This window comes from Suricata suricatta, chromosome 15, assembly GCF_006229205.1.
Source record: "Suricata suricatta isolate VVHF042 chromosome 15, meerkat_22Aug2017_6uvM2_HiC, whole genome shotgun sequence".
NCBI lineage: Eukaryota > Metazoa > Chordata > Mammalia > Carnivora > Herpestidae > Suricata > Suricata suricatta.
Window position 1 is genome coordinate 30,907,817 of NC_043714.1, and position 19,556 is coordinate 30,927,372.

At 36.4% G+C, this 19,556-nt stretch overlaps 1 protein-coding gene across 8 annotated transcripts in view; it reads left to right on the top strand.

The window, feature by feature from the left end:
- The window catches only part of RALYL (RALY RNA binding protein like), a 714,980-nt gene that overhangs the window by 556,359 nt on the left and 139,065 nt on the right, over positions 1-19,556 (top strand). For all 8 annotated transcript variants that reach the window (XM_029923807.1, XM_029923812.1, XM_029923804.1 and 5 more), the window contains one exon: positions 10,599-10,674. In XM_029923807.1, the coding sequence (XP_029779667.1) occupies positions 10,599-10,674 (76 nt within the window). The remainder of the gene's footprint in view (positions 1-10,598; positions 10,675-19,556) is intronic.

A 19,556-nucleotide genomic window follows, 5' to 3' on the forward strand; every position in this document is an offset into this window, starting at 1 on the left:
GATGCATATTTTGAGTGGAAACCTGAACTCAGAATCTTGGCACCACTACCTATTAGCTGTGCTGTCTTGTGCAAAGAACTTACTCTTTCTCAACTTCAGTTTGTATAAATGGGAATCTGCAAAAGACCAACATCACAAGATTATTGTGAACATTTTTAAGGATGTGAAAATGTGACCAAATGTTAAATTATATGCAAATACTAAGAACTATTATTATCATCAGAAATGACATTAAAATACCATTAGTTCATCCTAAACCTTTAGAAAGGCATTTTTCAAACTTCTTCCCTAAATACTTAATTTTTTTTTTTAACATTTATTCATTTTTGAGAGATAGAGAAAGACAGAGTGCAAGCAGGAGAGGGGCAGAGAGAGAGGGAGACACAGAACCCAAAGCAAAATCCAGGCTCTGAGCTGTCAGCACAGAGCCCAACATGGGGCTCGAACTCAAGAACTGTGAGATCATGACCTAAGCTGAAGTTGGATGCTTAACTGACTGAGTCACCCAGACTCCCTAATGCTTAATTTTTTCTGCCCAGAATTTTGAAAATTTAATTCCAGTGTAGTTAACCTACAACATTATATTTATTTCAGGTGTACAATATAATGATTCCATCAAGATAAGTGTACTCTTAATTCCCTTCACCTATTTCAACCAATTCCCCACACATCTCCCCTCTGGCAACCATCAGATTGTTCTCTATAGTAAAGAGTCTGTTTTTTTATTTGTCTCTTTTATTTTTCACTTGTTTGTTTGTTTTGTTCCTTAAAGTGCATATATGAATGAAATCATATGGCATTTGTCTTTCTCTGACTGGTTTATTTCACTTAGCATTATACTCTCTAGATCCATCCATGTTATTGCAAAAGGCAAGATTTCATTCTTTTCTATGGCTGAGTGATATCATATTGTATCTATATACCACCTCTTCTTTATCCATTTATCTGCCAGTGGGCACTTGGGCTGCTTCCATAATTTGGTAAAAATTGTAAATAATTCTGCAGTAAATATAGAAGAGCATATATTCTTCAAATTAGTGTTTTTGTGTTCTTTAGGTAAATAGTCAGTAGTAGAATTACTGGATCATGAGGTAGTTTTATTTTTAATTTCTTGAGGAGCCCCCATACTCTCCTCCACAGGGACTGGACCAGTTTGCCTTCCCACCAACAGTGTACAGGGGTCCCTTTTATGCCCATCCTCACCAACACTTGTTGTTTATTGTGTTTCTGATTTTAGCCATTCTGACAGGTGTGAAATAATATCTCATTTTGATTTGCATTTCCCTGATGATGAGTGATGATATCTGCTCTGAATTCTTACTATTTTCTCTTCAAAACAGTTTTTTTAAAAAAGTAAAACCCTTAATAATTAAAGAAAGACACTTAAGCTAAATGTCTTATATTCCATTGCTTCTCAGTCTTGAATGTGAATAGCGGTTACCTGGGTTGGGTGTCTTGTTAAAATGCAGTCTGATTCATTAGGTCTGAGGTAAAACCTGGATTCTGCAATTCTAACAGGTTCCTACAGGATACAGATGTTGTCTGTTTGCCAACCATACTTGGAGTATCAGGGTTGTATATTAATCTTGACATTAAATGCATTTAGCTACCTAACATTGGCTTTGGTGTTTCATTATATTTGTGAATTACAGAATACTATAAACATAGTAGCTTTGGTGTTTTAAACACTGAATGCAAGATCACCACAAAAAGGACCTGAGAAAATTAGTTTATCTATACATACCTGAAAAGAGAAAGATTAGAATAGGAAGGGAGCAGAGAGAAGCAATACCCAAATCTTGAGGTTACTTTACTTCACTGATGGAAATCTGAGTGTTCTCAAGGAAACTGTTAATCCAGATTCTATGGTTGAATTTTACTTTCCTTAAGGAATATTTTATCCTCAAGTATGAAACTAAATAAACTCTTGGGATACAAAGCAATTAATATTGTTAAGTCTATGCACTGATAATGAACATGCAGCTAGGATTATTTTTTACCAGGTATTTGTGGTTCTTATTACCACAACAGTTGTCTCTACTATTAATGCCAATAGGTCATTAAGTGTATTTGTAAAATTGTTAAGCAAGATCCTAAGCAAATTCATGGTGCTGCTGGTGAACATTTATCCACATTTTAGATTTGATTCATTTGGTTTCCGAAGACTTGGTCTCTTAATAAAGCATATGTAGTCTTTCATTTTTACCTTTGGAGAGATTTTTAGAAGTATTCATAGACTATAGGAAAGCATTCCTCAAAAAATTTACCCAAGGTAATATAAGAGATAAAATGATAGAGACAAAATGATGCAAGTAGGAAGTTTTAATAATTAAGTAAATTCAAATTTGATTTTAAAAATTGCTTTGTGCCTCTGTGAAAATGTGCTTGTATTCTCTGTTAAATAACATTAAACTAGACATTGATTAAATATGCATCAGTGCCACAAAGTTTCCTCAAATTTCATGGCCACTTATGCTTCAGGCAAATCAAAAGTATTTTAACAATTAGCTAATGGGAGTCTGGAAGGATAAGCAAAATAAAACAAACAGAAGAACAGACACAGCTCTCTACAGCTTAATGGATAGAGCTGAAGCATTTACAAGAGCTTGTTGATCCATGTGGGTCAGCGAAACTTGTAGCATTTTAACCCATGTCTTCGGAGGAAACCGCCTTATGCGCCAAGGATGGACCTTTAAGAGCACTCTCAGCCATGAAGGGAGGGCACCATGTCCCCAAAGCACGCAGCATTCACCTCATTGTTATGTTTGTCATACTTGCTGTAGTTAGCTGCAGGCTTAGCTGTCTCTGTGATATCCCAGAGAACACGATCAACGCTCAGGCACATGTGCCCCGTACTTAGCACAGTCCCTAACACATCCTGTAGGTTCAATAACTATTGGGTCAATGAAAATGAATGATTTGTGGCATTTTCATTTTCTTCTTAATATAACCATTGAACACAAAAGACAGTAAGTAAAAAGGGACATCAACTATACATCCCTGCTTCTTTCACTTTAGTTTCCATTGAGGAAAGCCCACTTTGAATCTATGTAAGTCATATATGGTGATCAGACGTACCAAGCAATTTGTAATAAGTTCAAGTTACCACTTGTATTTGCCCTTGCAGGGAGAGCCTGGGGCACAGAGTGTTTTCTGTGCAAATGGGAATCTGGCCAACTACTGATCTGTGCATTAGTGTTCTAATAACCAGAGGCCAGCGTGCTGTGGTGCTGCGTCAGAACTAATTTATGAAACCAGGTCCAAAGGCTCATTAAAATGGTCACAATTCAGTGACTGCCCAGTAAAATTAGACTACAGTTTCATTCCCATAACAGTGAATATTTTAACATACTATAAAGGACATTTTTCAAGTGTTAAAACTAGCTGTGGTTCCATGAAGGGAAAAACAACAAGATTAGAAACCCTTTTACTTTTGTACCCTATGGGCTCCACTTTCAGCTTTCAGCTTAACATGCTTCAAATGTCCATATTTAAGAGCACAAGGTAGGCTATACTTGCATTTGCAAGTTTGGCGCATTTTTTTCCTTGGATAAAAGCACTTCCAGGCAGTTCCATAAAGCCGCAGGCTTGTGAACCTACCCGGCCAAGAAATCTCAGGCAACGCGGTGGACCGCGGTTCCCCCATTGCTCCCTACAGCACTCTTTTAATCATACATCCTGCCCTGTGTTGCCAAAACTCCGAGGGACTCAGAGAAATATTACTTTACACGCTACTTTCCACAACCAAACCAGCATTAAATGGCATAGAAAATGTGACGTCCAAAATCTAGTTAAGAGCAATGTGACAGTAGGGAAAGTTCTAGACTGTGGGTCTGGTGCAGCTCTAGTTCAAGGATGCCGCAGACTCGCAGTCATCTCTCTCAGGATGGAGGCAGAGCATCCGTCCCTGCCTGGCACATGGGCCATGCTCAGTAACAGAGACAGCTGTAGTGAACTGTGCTAACGATATTATCATGAATGCCATTTAATTTCTCGGTACCTCAGACATCTATGTACATGATCTGGGAGTAATGGTTCTTGCTCTGCTTATTTCACAGGATTGTTTGGAGGATCTAAACTAATGAATGCAAAAAGACTCTTAAACGGCAGTGTGCTTATACTAGGGTGATGTATGGTTTCATGCATTCACTTGTCAAACATAACAGACTATTTTCTTTATCTCCTGAATTTTCATTCAATGGAATAGTAATGAATCCCTAAATCTTTTAAATGTGAACAATAAAAGGCTCTGAATGACTTTTCCTGACAGCCTATATGCCATGGCTGAATTATTTAAACTTTTATTTAAACCTGGGAAAGGAAACAAAGCAAAAAAAAAAATCCTGAGAATATATTACTTTTAGCTAATTCCTTTAGAAAAATAATTCTTTAATTTTCTTCTCCATCTAAAAAAATGATATTGATAATGTATATACCTTTATTATATTATAAGTTAGACATCACTTGAAATTTTTTTAATGTTTTTTTTTTTGAGAGAAACAGAGCATGAGTGGGGGGAGGAGCAGAGAGAGAGGGAGACACAGAATCCAAAGCAAGCTCCAGGCTCTAAGCTGTTAGCACAGAGGCCAACACAGGGCTCAAACTCACAACAGTGAGATCATGAACTGAGCCAAAGTCAGACAGTCACCCAGGTGCCCCAGGAATACAAGTTAGACATCATTTTAATATCAAGGTTAAATTCCTCTAGAAATGACAGATGCCAGCAAGGATCATTAGAGGTAGAGTTAAGTAGCAAGTTTCTGTTTATTGTAATAGCGTAAATAATATGCAATTGAAATGATTAGATTAACTTTCACCTGAGATGTGACAAACAAAAATAAATGTAAAATAGTTTCTCTAAATATTTCAGTGTATCTCATAAATCTGTGTCCTGGGAAAACACTGTTTTGCTGAATGTTTACAGGTGTGTCATCCAAAATATACTTTGTGTTTATACACATACACAGACACATTTCAGTTAAACACATCTGAATGTTTTTTCTTTCCAGAATCTTATCCTTTAATATGCATTACAAATGTCCAAGAGAGAGAGATAAATTGTAGCATTTTTATAAAACTTATGTTACTATGATTTATTTGTTTGGCAATATACCTATGAACGTCTTCCAAAACATAGTTCAAATAAATATCACTTTAGGAAATGTGCTGACAGTGTGTTTGGCCAGACACTAAAACCTGTGCAAGGATATGCCTTCTGGTGTTCATGAATTTAATCAACCAATACACCCCTTGGACACCTGTTGGATAAATAACACTGTACAGAATAAAAGTCCAAAGTCAAAGGAAGGCGCTCAGTAGTCTGTTCCATTGGAACAACGTAATAACATAAAATGGGGGTTGCAGTGTTTGGGTGTTAAAGTAGAGTTATCTTCCCAAGAGCCATAAAGCAGGAACTAACAGAATGCTGTTTATGATCATCTTTAGTCGCATGCTGACACGAATTGGTTAAAGAAATACATTAACATGTGTTGGATATTATTTCAGAGAATGACACTTGAGAACAGTACCTGCCTCCATTTGCCTCATCTCATTTGCCTCAAACCAGAATAGTTTCAACTCATTGACTTTTTCCAGTTCTCCAACTTTATAGTTATTTCTGTCATGGCACATTGATATCACCTATTTAGTTTCAATATAAAGAAGAAAGGAAAACTGATTAAATTTTTGAACATTTAATCTATTTTTAGTAGTTTGCTCTGAAAAGATATACTTCGTAGCCCAACAGGATATTTTTAAGTTTTTTGATTCTAAGGTTTAATTTTAGAAGAGTAATTTTAGAGTAAATTTTTATTTTTTCCACCTACTTTTTTAATGCTAACTTGAAATATTCAAACTTCAAAATAGATATGGGGTCTGTTCTTGGTTGGTCCTTATGTAGGCTTATAATGCCACGGGCCAAAATGCACATACCCATCTTTTCTCCTTGTGGGGGCCTCCTGTCTCCAGTCATCTTTTAACAATGGATAAGGCTTTCACTCCCTTCTGCTTTGTTCCTGTGCCCGGAAAAGGGTTATGGGAGTTCTTCCACACAATATGATGTATACTGTACCCAAACAGGAACACTTCAAGAGACCTCCTCTTAATGGTGATTACCTAATTTTACTGACTCCCTTTACAAGAATATAATTCTAATGCTCAGATAATAGAATCCACCTTCTTGATATATAGGTACCTTTATAGGTACTTCTGCAAAACAAGTAGGAATTTAACTAGAATATTTTGGCTGATTTCAAAAAAATTGTTGAGAATGATTAAACCCACATCTTCTCTTGAAGACAATATGTGATTTCTAAATATTAGTATTTGGTATGACTCTTTCTAAATTTGGGAATTTAAGAAATAACACTTTATTTTCTGTACCTCAGTATTTTACTCCAAAGCCCCTATCGTTATAAGAATAAGAGAAAATTGAATCTCATTTTTCCTCTAGTCCTACCTATGGGAAACTTACACAATTCATGAAATCAGAGAATGATTGACCACAGAGTTTACTCTTTAGATGACATTTGCCCTGTTTGCATGGTCCCTTCAAGGCCAATAGCTCTTGAGCCTGAGCCTTGGTTTCCAAATAAGCCATGATGGTCTGAAAACACAATTAAATCTTATATTTATAGTTGAGTACTATGGAAGTGCTCATTCATCCAGAGCTTGCAAAGACTTTAAGTTCACTGACTAATTAAACTCACTGCCCACCATCCCTTCTCCCTTGACTATATCCAACCCTTTTCACCCTCACCCCTGTCCATTAACACTAAGTTATGGATGATCTTCACTATAGCAATAGGAAGCAATATAACTTTGCATATTTAAGAATAAATTCCCATAAATTTAAAGGAAAATTATGTATTTGAACAGTATTATCTTTAAGAAACAAAAGATTTTCTTCTGTGTTTTGTAAAACTTTTGAATGGAGGCCAATGTCTGGAAATGCTGAGTTTAACAGCCTTTCATGAAAGATTTTCCATTGTATGTATATATTCTCTCAAACTCCTAAGTTTATCCTCAAAACCACTGGCACCATATTTTTTAAGTGTTACAATATTTGTGTTGGTAGACTTAAGTCTCAAGATTCTTATTTATTTATGAGAATAGTTTTATATTTTCATTTCATAATGGAGACTTAATGGAGTCTAAGTTAGAGATACACATTGTCTCTTATTATATTTCATGGGCCCATCATTACAGAGTTTGCAAAAACAACAGAAATCTGCCTTTGTTTTGCTCACTTTTTTGTTCCAACTTTGTCACATCTGAAAGATTCAGAAAGCCTTGATCTTGGTTGTACCTTATCCCAAATCATACAAGAATCACTACTGTCGGGGTGCCTGGGTGGCTCAGTCAGTTGAGCATCCAACTTCAGCTCAGGTCATGATCTCACAGTTCATGAGTTCGAGCCCTGCATCAGGCTCTGTGCTGACAGCTCAGAGCCTGGAGCCTGCTTCGCATTCTGTGTCTCCCTCTCTCTCTCTGCCGCTCCCCCACTCGCACTGTCTGTCTTTCTGTCTCTCTCTGTCTCTCTCTCTCTCAAAAATACATAAACATAAAAAAATAAAAAATAGAATCACTGTCATCATGATTCATTCTCACAACCATCCTCTACTCAGAACCCAAAATTATATCCTAGTCAAATTAGATTTAAAGTTCTAATTGGGTTTTTAATAATCTACTCACATCCAATAACCCACCTACCCACCAACAGCTCTTCTTTCCTATTTCCTCATTGCAATCTTGTTTACCAAAATGCACTGCCCCTGACCTGAATATTTATCAACCCACAACTTACCATCTCTGTTCCCATTTTCTTTTTTAAATTTTTATTAGTTACTAAATATATACAAAATAAAATTTACAACATATTAGAAAAGTAAAGAATTATGCTATATTGTAAACTCATATTCCCACATGCATGCACCCTTAATAATACATTATAATAATTTTAAAGTTGCCTAGATGTCCTACCCAAGTTCCATATTCTTTTCACCCTTTAAAGGTAACCTTCATCCTAAATTTACTGTTTATTTCTGCTTGCTTTTCTTTCATTTTGCTACATGTATTTTGATTCCTCATAACATTTGTTTAAATTTATATTTTTATTAAGATAAAAAGATGCATTCTGAAGTGTTTTTCCATGATATCATTTTTTGGTGTTATGTTCCTCAGATTAAGTATTGTTGCCTATGGGTCTAAGTCAGCCTCTCTCTCTCTCTTTTTCTTTTTGTGAATACATCATAATTCATTTATCTAGTTACCTATCAATCAATATTTGAGATTTTCTAGGATTTTTTTTCTATTTTGGTGTACTGCAACAAGTATTCTTGTATATATTTTATGGCACATGTATTCAAGAGTTTCTTAGGGTGCATACCTCCTGACTCATAGGGTTTGAGCATTTTAAGTTCATTATAAACTGCTAAATTATCTTACAAAATAGTTGTACCAATTTATGCTTATACTTGCAATGTACACGTCTTTCATTTTGCTCCCAAACTTCACCAACTCTCGATATTGTCAGACCTTGTAAATTGTTGTAAATTCAATGGGTATCAATTGTATCTTATAGTGTTTTAATTTGAATTCTCCATTATTGTGCTCACTTTGGCCGTTCATATACTAAAATGGAATCCTCCATTACAAGTGAGGTTGAGAATCTTTTCATATGTTTATTCAGCATTTATTTATCTTCTTCTGTAAAGGGCCTCTCCTGTGCTTTTTGCCCAATTTTCTACTTGGTGGTTTGTCTCTTTTTCCTATTATGTAAATGAGTTCTTTATATATTCCAGAAACAAATACTTTGTCAAGGATTTCTTCATCTAGTTTGTGGCTTTTCTTTTCATTGTCTTTATGTGCCTTTTGCTGAGCAGAAATTCTTTTTATTTTACTGTAATATAGTTGACTTTATCAATCTTGTATTTTAAGGCTAGTGCTTTTTATGTCTGGTTTAAGATTATCCTTTCATATTCTGATCTCATAAAGATATTCTACTACATTCCTTCTTAAAAGTTATATATTTTGCCTGTCACATTAAGTCTTTTAATCGAGTAGTATTGGTTTTTCTGTATAGTGTAAGGTAGAGGTCCAATTTCAAGCCTATCTTTACTCCCTGATCAGCTATGCTCCTTCTGTCCTAATTCAGACATTCATATATGTGTGTGTCAGTTTGAGGGTTCTTGACTCTTTTGCAATGTTTCGTTTTCTATCTTTGTGCCAATACTATAGTCTTAATTATTATAGCTTAACATAAGTCTGGATAAGGCAAGTTTGCCACCTTTGGTTTTTTTTCCAAGTGGCTATGTTGACCTTTTATTCTGTCATATAGTTTTCAGAATTAACTTATCCAACTCCACACAGATATAGAAAGAATATTGGTGATTTAATTGAAATTATATGGAATCAACAAATCAATTTTGGGAGAATTTAAATGGCTGTTAAATATCAAGTTTCTAATTTCTCTATGTAAGGTAACTATAAAATCTTCCAATATAGTTATGTAATTATCCTTAAAAACATCTCTAAAATTTTATAATACATTTATTCCTAGGTACTTTACTTTTATATTGTGTAAATAACATCTTTTAGAATTATATTTTTAAAACACGTATTGCCATGTAGAGATATGAATTTGAATTGTGTATATTGGCTATGAGCCCAAGAAATTTATTAAACTCCTTTATTAATTGTAATAGTCCATGGATGTTTTGGAGTTTTTATGTGGACCCAGTTATTATCAACAATTATGGGGTTTAATTTCTTCTTTCCCATTTCTGGTACTGTTTTCCTCTCTTATGTCACTGACTATGAAATCTAGTACAGTGTGATACAGAATTGGTACGAGTAAATGCCCTTTTAATTTTCTTGACATTAGGGGCACCCAGCTGGCTCAGTTGGAAGAGCTTGTGACCCTAGATCTCAAGGTCATAAGTTTTATCCCATGTTGTGTACAGACATAATTTAAAAATATTAAGTTAATCAATAATCAAATCCCTTGATGTTAAAGAAAATATTTCCAATATTTCACTATTTAAGTATGACATTTACTAGAGATTTCTTTTGTAGATACTTCTTATTAGGGGGAAGGATGAAGTTTCCTTCTCTTCCTACTTAAGGAATTTAACCCATATGGATATTGAATTCAGTGATTCTGTGGTCCATATCCTTAATGTGGGCATTGTCCCCAGTGCCCTCTAATTCACAAGGACATAAAAGCTAAAGCTCAAGTTCTGGTTTCAATAAATGTCTTCAAGGACCAAGCCAGAGTCAGTCTTCCAATTTCCTCTGAGTTCCTGCTTTCACTCAGATGTAGCCTTCTATAAACACCTTGCTTTCTTACTAGCTCAATGTTGTATTTTTCAAAAAACAGTAGAAGGTTAGTTTTACAAGGGCATAAATCTAACCTGTTGGGTACATGACATGTCTCAAACAGTGCCTGGCCTAGAGTAAGTGCTCAGTAAATATTTGTTGAGTAAATGAATGGCATATAACATTTGTATAGGCAAATGGCAAAAGGAAAAAAAATCTCATCATTTACTTTTCTCAAATGAATTTTTCCTAATCAGTGCTATACTATTTTTTGCTTTAAGATATCAACATGGCAGGAGAACCCAAACCCTACAGACCCAAACCTGGAAACAAGAGGCCCCTTTCTGCACTTTATAGGTAAGTAAGCAATTTTATAATATATAGTAGTAGAAACTTCTTGCAACTTTAAAAGGCAATGTAACCCTATGAGGAATCAGATGTTTTAAATAACAATCCTTCCTGATATAAAGTACAACAAAATGCTGACAATTAACATATAAATATGGCCTCCAGGATTGTCAGGGATCTGTACACTTAACCTTCCTATCTCCACTAAAACACCTTTACAAGATATTACTCTAATAAAAATCTTTCACAACTTTACCTGACAAAGTGGTAGAAAGGTCAATACCTTTTGACTACTGCATGCCATGTACTGTAGGTATTTTTCATGTTGTTTGATTTAATTTAATTTTCATAACCATCCTGCATTATAGATATTGCTGCTCTTATCTTACAGATCAAGCCCCTGATATGCATTTTCCTGGAGATTTTTTCTCTAGGTCACATCAGTTGTAAATGATGGCACCAATATTCAGACTCATGCTATATGATGCCATACCTTGAGTTTTTTCTGTATCATACAGCCTCTTTTGTCACAAAGTATATGTCCATTTAACCCCTATTTCTCTAAAACAACAAATGTAGTCCTTCTCTTCTCCAAAGAGACCTACGTAATACCTTTAACCTTTCTTGATATACTTGGATCTGAGTCAGTTCTAGGCTTCCCCCTCTACTTGTCCCAGTTTATCAGTGTACATATTTATCACCTCAGTGCTAGGTGAATAAAATTAGACTGTATTTAACATCTTTATTGTTTATATAGACTTCTATCATGTTAAGTAAAAATCAGTTCATTTGGGAAAGAAGACAAGAGTAAATTCATAGAATTTTAAGTTCTTTAAAAATAGCCACTTTGGGGGAGGGGCACTTGGGTGGCTCAATTGGTTGAACTTCTGACTCTGGCCCAGGTCATGATCTTGTGGTTCACGAGTTTGAGTTCCATATCAGGCTCTGTGCTGACAGCTCAGAGCCTGGAACCTGTGTCTCCCTCTTATATTCTAATATAGTACTGTAAGAAGAGTACTCAAAAGATCGCTTGGAGCTGGGATTTTTTTTTTCATCTTTGTTCTCTGAAAACTAGCATATCTTCTTCTTTTAGCCACTCATAGCCTCATTTCCCAAGCTATGAAATAAAAAGATCAGAATAAGATGTGTGCCAATGTATGACCATCAGAAATCTTAAAATAGATATTGAAAATATGTTTTAATTGCTCTTATTATTTTGGCTATGTGAATTTACTTAATTTTAATTTAAAAATTTATATAAAAATGGAAGTCCAGGCCTTATCAAATTTGATAAATGATCATAAGGCAGTATTGATATTAAAGGTCCAAAATGAAGTCACCAGCCAAAGAAAAGTGATCCTTTCTGTAGCTTGTTTAAGGTAGAGGATATCTTTACAAAACACTGAGCAAATGCAATCAGATTTATTTTGTGATCAGATTTATTTTTAAATGTATGCATAGAACTGCTGCTAATGTAGAACATTTGAAAAGCCATACTTTCAATAATTAACAAAACAAACTGTCAGTAGCTTTTATTTTTCTCATCAAAGAGTTACCACCGTGCAGTGATGTTGATTTTCTGATATTCCCTGTTCTTACACTGTTTTGATTTTCTTATGAAAATAGAAGCTCATGACAAGAAACAGATGTCTTTTTAACTGTTATTTCTCTATTACTAACTTATGTTGAATTGTGAATTTGAAAGAATCAGAAGCAGAAGTTCATTTAATCTAATATAATGTGTACAAATCACATTAGTGGAGAAATTCTTATTTATCCTGTTTTCATCTGTTTACTCAAATGAAGGCTGGATTGTATGAAATTGCAAAGTGGTAACAAAGGAAACAAAAGAGAGTGAACGTGCAGCTGAGAGCACCCTTCTTTACGCATTTTCTCATTCTTACATAAGCTTAATAAGAGTAATAACTCCTTTTTATGTAGACAAACTGTGTTTTCAGAGTCATTATTTATCTGTTCACCGCAGAAGTCCACAAGGCTGGTATTATGTGCCTTGTATTATGAGTGGGGATGTAATGCCCAAGTTTTCAATATCACCCCAAAAACCAGAAACCGCCTGGGAGACCGAGTCACGCATGCAAAAGCAAAGGGCATTTATCGTTACGACTTAGGCTCGCCGGGCCCAAGTTCGGTCTCACAGCCTTCACCAAGGCAGTGGACCCGTGCTGAGAGCCCCGAACAAGGGCTGAGTAGGGTTTATGTGGGGTTTGGGAAGGGAGAGTGACAAGAACTTGTGACATCCAATCATTATTGTACAACAGCATTGGCAGTAACTTTAACCATACACGTTGTTCAGAGCGTTCGTTACTGTTGGCGGGACCCAATTACAACATTTAGGGTATCTTTGAAATTAACCAATTACAGAGCGAGTTCAGGGTCTTATTTGGTGACTATCAGGTTAACTTTAACATTAGGTAACAGGGTCCTATCTAAAGTTCCTATCTGTAGGCCTTACCCTTAGGAATGTGGAGAGTGGTAGCTGGCCTTCCCTGATTGGGTGTTGCGAAGGTGGTCTCTCTTGCTCTAGGCAATGTGTAACTGCCTGTTAGCCTGTTAGTTTCCGGGAACTGAAACCTAGGCCTTCTAGATCAGAGGGGGAGCTTAAAGCCTGTCATGGCATCTGTTTGGTTTAGCCTTACAGGGAAACTGGGTTTCCAAAACAATAAAGGACTCATCCCAACTAAGATAACAAGATAAGGGACTAAACTCTGGTTTTCAGCCTTCAATTCTAGTGATCTCACCTCTCGATCACTGCTCCCCATATTTACTCACCTGCTACTGTCTAAACAATAGAGATTATAAAAAACAGAGATTCCTACCCACCAAAACTAATAATCACTTATATTCCCATCCACGTTTATCATGCCAGCAGGAGGCAAAGGAAAGACTGCACTATACACTGTATAAAAACAAGAGTTACAACCAATCTCTGTGAGCATAGGGCACAGATTTTGAGCTTCAGGTTCTTTATCTTACATAATAGTTGTAGAATTTTCTTGGCAGGATAAAATTGAATAGTTGAGGCAAAAGCCCCTAATCTTAGTGCAAGGCATATGATGGCAGCTTGAAAAGAGGTTGTTTCTTCTTTCCTATTCTTTGTCTTTGAGTCTCTTTCTTTATTCATGAAGTGAGAAAGTGGAATAATCTCATTTCTCCATTTATTTATTCATTCATTCATACAAGACATGTTTATTGTGTGTCTACTATAGTTGAGGCACTGTGGTCACTGCTTTTCAAGGCAAATAACATAGAAAATGCCCAGGTTATGAGGCAAGGAGAGAGCAAACTTAAATAAAAATAAATTATTTTTCTGGTTATTGGTAACCTCTGATTTACTTTCATGCCCTAAACTGTTATGTCTCTAGATCTCTTTATCCTGTTGGGGATGTGTATGATTTTCCATAAGACTTTCTCCTTCACCTGTTTCCATGTTATCTCTGTCATCAGCTGCAACATAGTATTTACATGTAATACACACTGAGGGATAACCTTGTTACTTCTTTTAACGGGATTTTCGGTTTAGCCAGACAGCCGTCACCAAGCATTTATCATATGCTGAATTAATATGGTATATGTGGAAGACACACAAAAAATTTTAAAAACATACTGAGGCCTTAAAATATTTACTGTGTTATTCATGAGTTAAATATACACATAAATAAGGAACATAAATGAAGGATACATACAGCTCTATAAGAAAACAGATGAGAGAGTTACTGATCCTGCCTAAAGGGAGGGGAGGGCAAGGTCTGAGTGACATTTGAGCCCGCTTCTGACCAAGCAGGCATTCACTCATAGACAACGAGAAAGAATCGCATGCTGGCAGAAGAGAATGTGAGCAGGGAACAAACACAGGGATAAAGAAGAGCATCCCATGGTGAGAACTAGTATAGTCCGCATGGTGAAGGTGAAGAACGCCTAACTGGAATGTTGTGGTGGCTCCGGCTGTTAGGATCTTAATATGCTTGCTCATCAGATGCAGGAGGTTCAGCTTTATTCTACAGGCAACAAGGAGCCATTTGAATATGGTGAGTGACTGGCAATGGGATGGAAGGATGAGTGAGTCACAAGTACAGCCAAGATTTCCAGCTTAGGCAACTGAGGGGTTGGTCACATGAGTCTGATAGAAGACACGGGAAGAACATGAGAGGCAGCAACAGGCTCAGGTATGGGGTTGGGGGAAAGGAAGGAAAAGACATTATTTCAATCTTGGACATGAATTCATAAAGACAGACAATTCATTAAGAGAGCACTTATAATAAAAATGTCTCCCATTAGTGGCTATTTGTAAATGAAACATAATTAATCATGTGTGAACATTCCATAAATGTTGGACCTAGTCCTAATGGTGAATAGCAAATCCATTCTCTTGGGAAAATACTGTGACTTTTAACGAATTGCTGCTTCAAATGTGCTATGTACATTACACAGTGTCTAAAATAAAATTTTCCCCCAGGACGTGAGTTTCCCAGCATTCCAAGTTCCAATTAATGCTAAATAATAGCGAAATGAGAATAATTGTATGATGGTTTTGTTTCTGCTTGTAAAAGAGACAGACCGATCCTCTCAGATGGGAATAAAGCTGACAACCAGAGAACAAAGATACTAATTATCATAGCTGACCAAGTACAGGTTTTCATTCACCTGGAGGTCACTCTCCCAGTCACAGGGAGCACAGTGCAGTGAGACACATGAAACATGCCATTCATTGCATGGATAGGTGTTATTCCCACATATGGTCTTATGGTTATTATACAGATGCCTTTCTTAGCAACCTTCCCACCTCACAGAGATGACCATGGATCAAGACTGTCACTGCAAGTAACGTAAAATGTCCCTTAATATTGTCATAGGATGACCTATAAACACTATTTAAGATCACCACAATTAGTGGTGATAACATGAATGCAGATTATATTATAGTAACTTCAGTGACCAAAACACTCTCAGAGCCTGGGCCAGATAAAGTGACTCTGCAGCAAAATCTCTCTGGTGATTTGTTTACCACTTGACCTACGTGAGTTCCATTATCATTCTCTTGGTGACTCTGGCACAAAATGGGGAAGAGGGACCCTCAAGTGAACCAAAATGTACCCTAGGACCTTGACAACTGAAATGAAAGCAATAGAGGCTAATTTCAGCTAAAGCAAAATAGCAAAAAATCAATATGGAGGAAAAGAATCCTGGATGTCTCCACTTCACTGACTTGCTGTTTGCTGAGGAATGTTTACCAATTAGCTATTGATTATTTTATTTTCTGTCTCCTTCTACAATGTCAAAGATAATACACATACATTTTCAAGCTTAATATTTCTGAAAGTATGTGCCTCCCTGTGCATTAGTTTATCAGGCTTCCATTTCACCTACCTACTTGGGTGGGCCCTCACAGAAATCTGTGGTTTTTAAATGGGATGTGAGGAGGACAGGTGTTTCTCTCACCGCCTGTGCTGATGCACTTTGCCCTTTTAAAATGGACACAAGCCCCAGCGCTCAGATGTCTACAAGGTTCAATTTGAAATTAAGTTGTCACTGGGTCTCTGTGGCAATCACAGTCTCTTTTAGCTCCTGATTCAGTCTTGGGCAATCAAATTACCGGCAGGGAAAAGTGTGGTCACCAATATCCACAAGAGGGAAAAAAAAGTCCACTTCTAAAACTCAAAGCTGAATATCTATACATCCGAGTAATTGAGGGTGAGTTCTCTTTAATTCACACTTCTCAAGTGAACATAAAATGCTGTTGAACCAGAAAAGGTTCCAAATACTCACTTTGTGGATGGCTTAAAATTGTGCAAATGTTTTATGCAAGTATGTTTGGTAGAAAGAGTGTGAGACAGGACTGCCTCCTAAAATTGGCTCACTATTATCAGTGATTTGAACTCCATCTTATTCATTACCTTCTTTAACTGCTTAAAGGAGGAATAAAAGTTTCCTGAAAGACGGTATATTTAAGGAGCCTGGAACTGTTATAGATGCTCTACAAAGTTTAGTTATTCTCATTATTATGATTATTCAAAGACAAAAGTCTATGACAAAGTATTTTAAGAAGTTATTTTAAAGGAGCCTTGAGCTATGATAATGTTGCTAAAATTTGTACAGTCGGCTAAATATGTTAACATTTTCTATAGCGGCCTAAAAAGATATTTTAGGGGAAAGAAAAGGATTATACTTATTTATAGTATGTCCCTCATATTTCAACACTAAGCAAATGTAAATTACAAACCTTTTAATTTAAAATGTTTATAGAAATGCTGACATAATACCCATTAAAATAGTTCTGCTATAGGCTGTTCTCTGCTATGTGAAGGAATGGCCTGTTTGCAGACTGTTAGTTTTTAATACATAAATATCCTTGAATAAATACTTTCTTGCACATGGGAAGAACGCAGTAACGGTAAAGGGAGACTAGATGTTATAATTCCTTAATACAGAGAATCCATCTGTATGGCTTTTTGAAAGACTATGATTCTATTTGTTTGATTTGAGGTAATTTATGATAAAAATCAAAGGAAGCAAAATCATGCCACCAGTTTTAAAAAGAGGCAAATAATAAGAATCAAGAATTAAGTGGGAATTGGGGTGAGGTGTGGCAGACAGGATCAAGCAAATTATACTTAGAAAACAAATGCAATAATAAGGTATTACAAGTGGGCATTGAACTTGGCTATGGGATTCCTGGTGGTCAAAGCAAAAAGAGGATGCATGATAATTTATGTAACCATCTATTAAAAGCAAGTACTCTGGGTTGCCTGGGTGGCTCAGTCAATTAAACTTCCGACTTTGGCTCAGGTCATGATCTTTGGCTCAGGTCAGTACCTCGCGGTCTATGAGTTTGAGCCCCGCGTCAGGCTTTGTGCTGACAGCTTAGAGCCTGGAGCCTGCTTCAGATTCTGTTTCCCTCTCTCTGTCCCTCCCCTGCTCATGCTCTATCTCTCTCTGTCTCTCAAAATTAAATAAACATTAAAGAATTTTAAAGCAAGCACTCCAATTTGTGATAAGAAACCTTTTCCATAACTCTCCCTTCTCAGAAAAACTTACCACATGTGAAAATACCTAAGTAGCCTGGCAGGTACTACTTTCGGTACTAGTTATACGGTAAACACACACACACTCATGCACACAAAATAGTTTTCAATTAATGGTACTTTCCTTATGAAGTCTATCAATAACAGCACTGACTTTGTTCTGCATTTCCCAAGGCAGTTCACCATCCTGTGACAAATTACATAAAACTCAAAAACAGTGATGTTCCAAGATGGCTAGATCTACAGAGGAGGGGACAGAAAGTAAGAGTGGGCTGACCCCTTGGTTGGTTTATTTATGCACCCCCAAGGATCAGAAGGAAAAGACAATGCTTGGTTGTTTATAACCTTTCACTCAAGTGTCTCTTGATCTGTTACTTAATACCCCTCTAGGATGGGGAGAAATGAAAAAGGAATGGTAAATCTAGCATGGGACAGAGGGGGCTGAAATTTCACCTCTTCCTCACAGCTAGGAGTTGCAAATGAAGAAATGCAACTCTTCTTCTAGCTGGCAGTTTTACTGTACTTCCGAAGCTCCAGCCTGTCCTGAAATAGTTGCTTTTTTTCATTCGAGAAAGCAGTTTTCTGTTGAACCAAAGCCTCCTTAACAGGACTCAAGTGTTATGGCCTTTAATGCTATATGCCTTTTGTGTATGTTCGTGTTCTTCTTGCTTTGATTGGATGGGGTATTAAAGTTAGAGCACCAGCAGAAACCCCACTGGTCCCCACAAATCATGGGAGAATGGTGGTCATCTCACATGGTTGGGTCAAGGCAGAAGTGCTCTCTACGTGGGAGGAAGGTGCTCTTTGGATTTTGTCTTCCAAAATGCAGTGTCTTCCTTGTTTACAAGATGGAATGTCATCACTGTCAGTGCTGATTTCGTATGTTTTCATCATTTTGTTTATTTATTTATTGGTCATTATCTTTAGATCCAGTGACCTCTTATTTGAGGATAGCCCTTGGTAGAGAATTCGGGGCCCTGAGCTTCCAACCTAAGATAATTGAAATTGGTTGTTTTTTATTTCTAAGAGTTATTTATTTGCTTTGTTTGTCCACAAAGGGCTCATATCTCTTCTGTCTTCTCAATCTATACATTAAGCTCAAAATTCCAGGATATGTTTCCTTTTCCTCAAGACTACATAGAAGGATCATGAAATAAACTGAAATGTGCCTGAAGTCCTATTTTTAAACAGATCAAAAACTAAGAAATCTTTAGTGTGGGAGTGGTACCCTCCTTTTACACTGTTATGAGTGCAATTAAAAACAAAATCTTTTACCAACCTAGAAATCTTTTCCACAAAGTTAGCAAAGAAGGAAAACACTTTTCTTATTAAATGAATACCCAGAATGAGATGCATATCACAGATAACCTGCTAAGAGTTCAAAAAACAGAAATCTCACCCTTTAATATAGCAAAGCAGACATAACCCATTCTGTGCATGTTCTCAAAATAGATAATAGCTAATCCTCAAGTAAGAGGACTTGAAAGCACCATTTGTCATGCATAGTTCATCATAAAGTCATCTGTAATTGAGGTGACCATCTGTGTTAACTAATTGGCAGTTGGCTTTATCCAGACAAACATTAAACTTCTCATATCTTTATGACTGGTAGTTTTGCAACCAAGAATTCCTACCCTCCCACAGAAGCTGGGGGATAGAGGTTCTATCTTTTTTAATGCTTACCTTTTGAGGGCATGGCTTCCATGTCCTCAAAAAAAGACATACCTAGGTCATACAAACCTATCTAGTTTTCAAAGCAATTTACATACATTTCAAAGAAGGAAGAATGTCTTTGCAATGACACATTTTCTAAAGTAAATACACAAAGAAAAAGGAGGAAAGGGAAATATT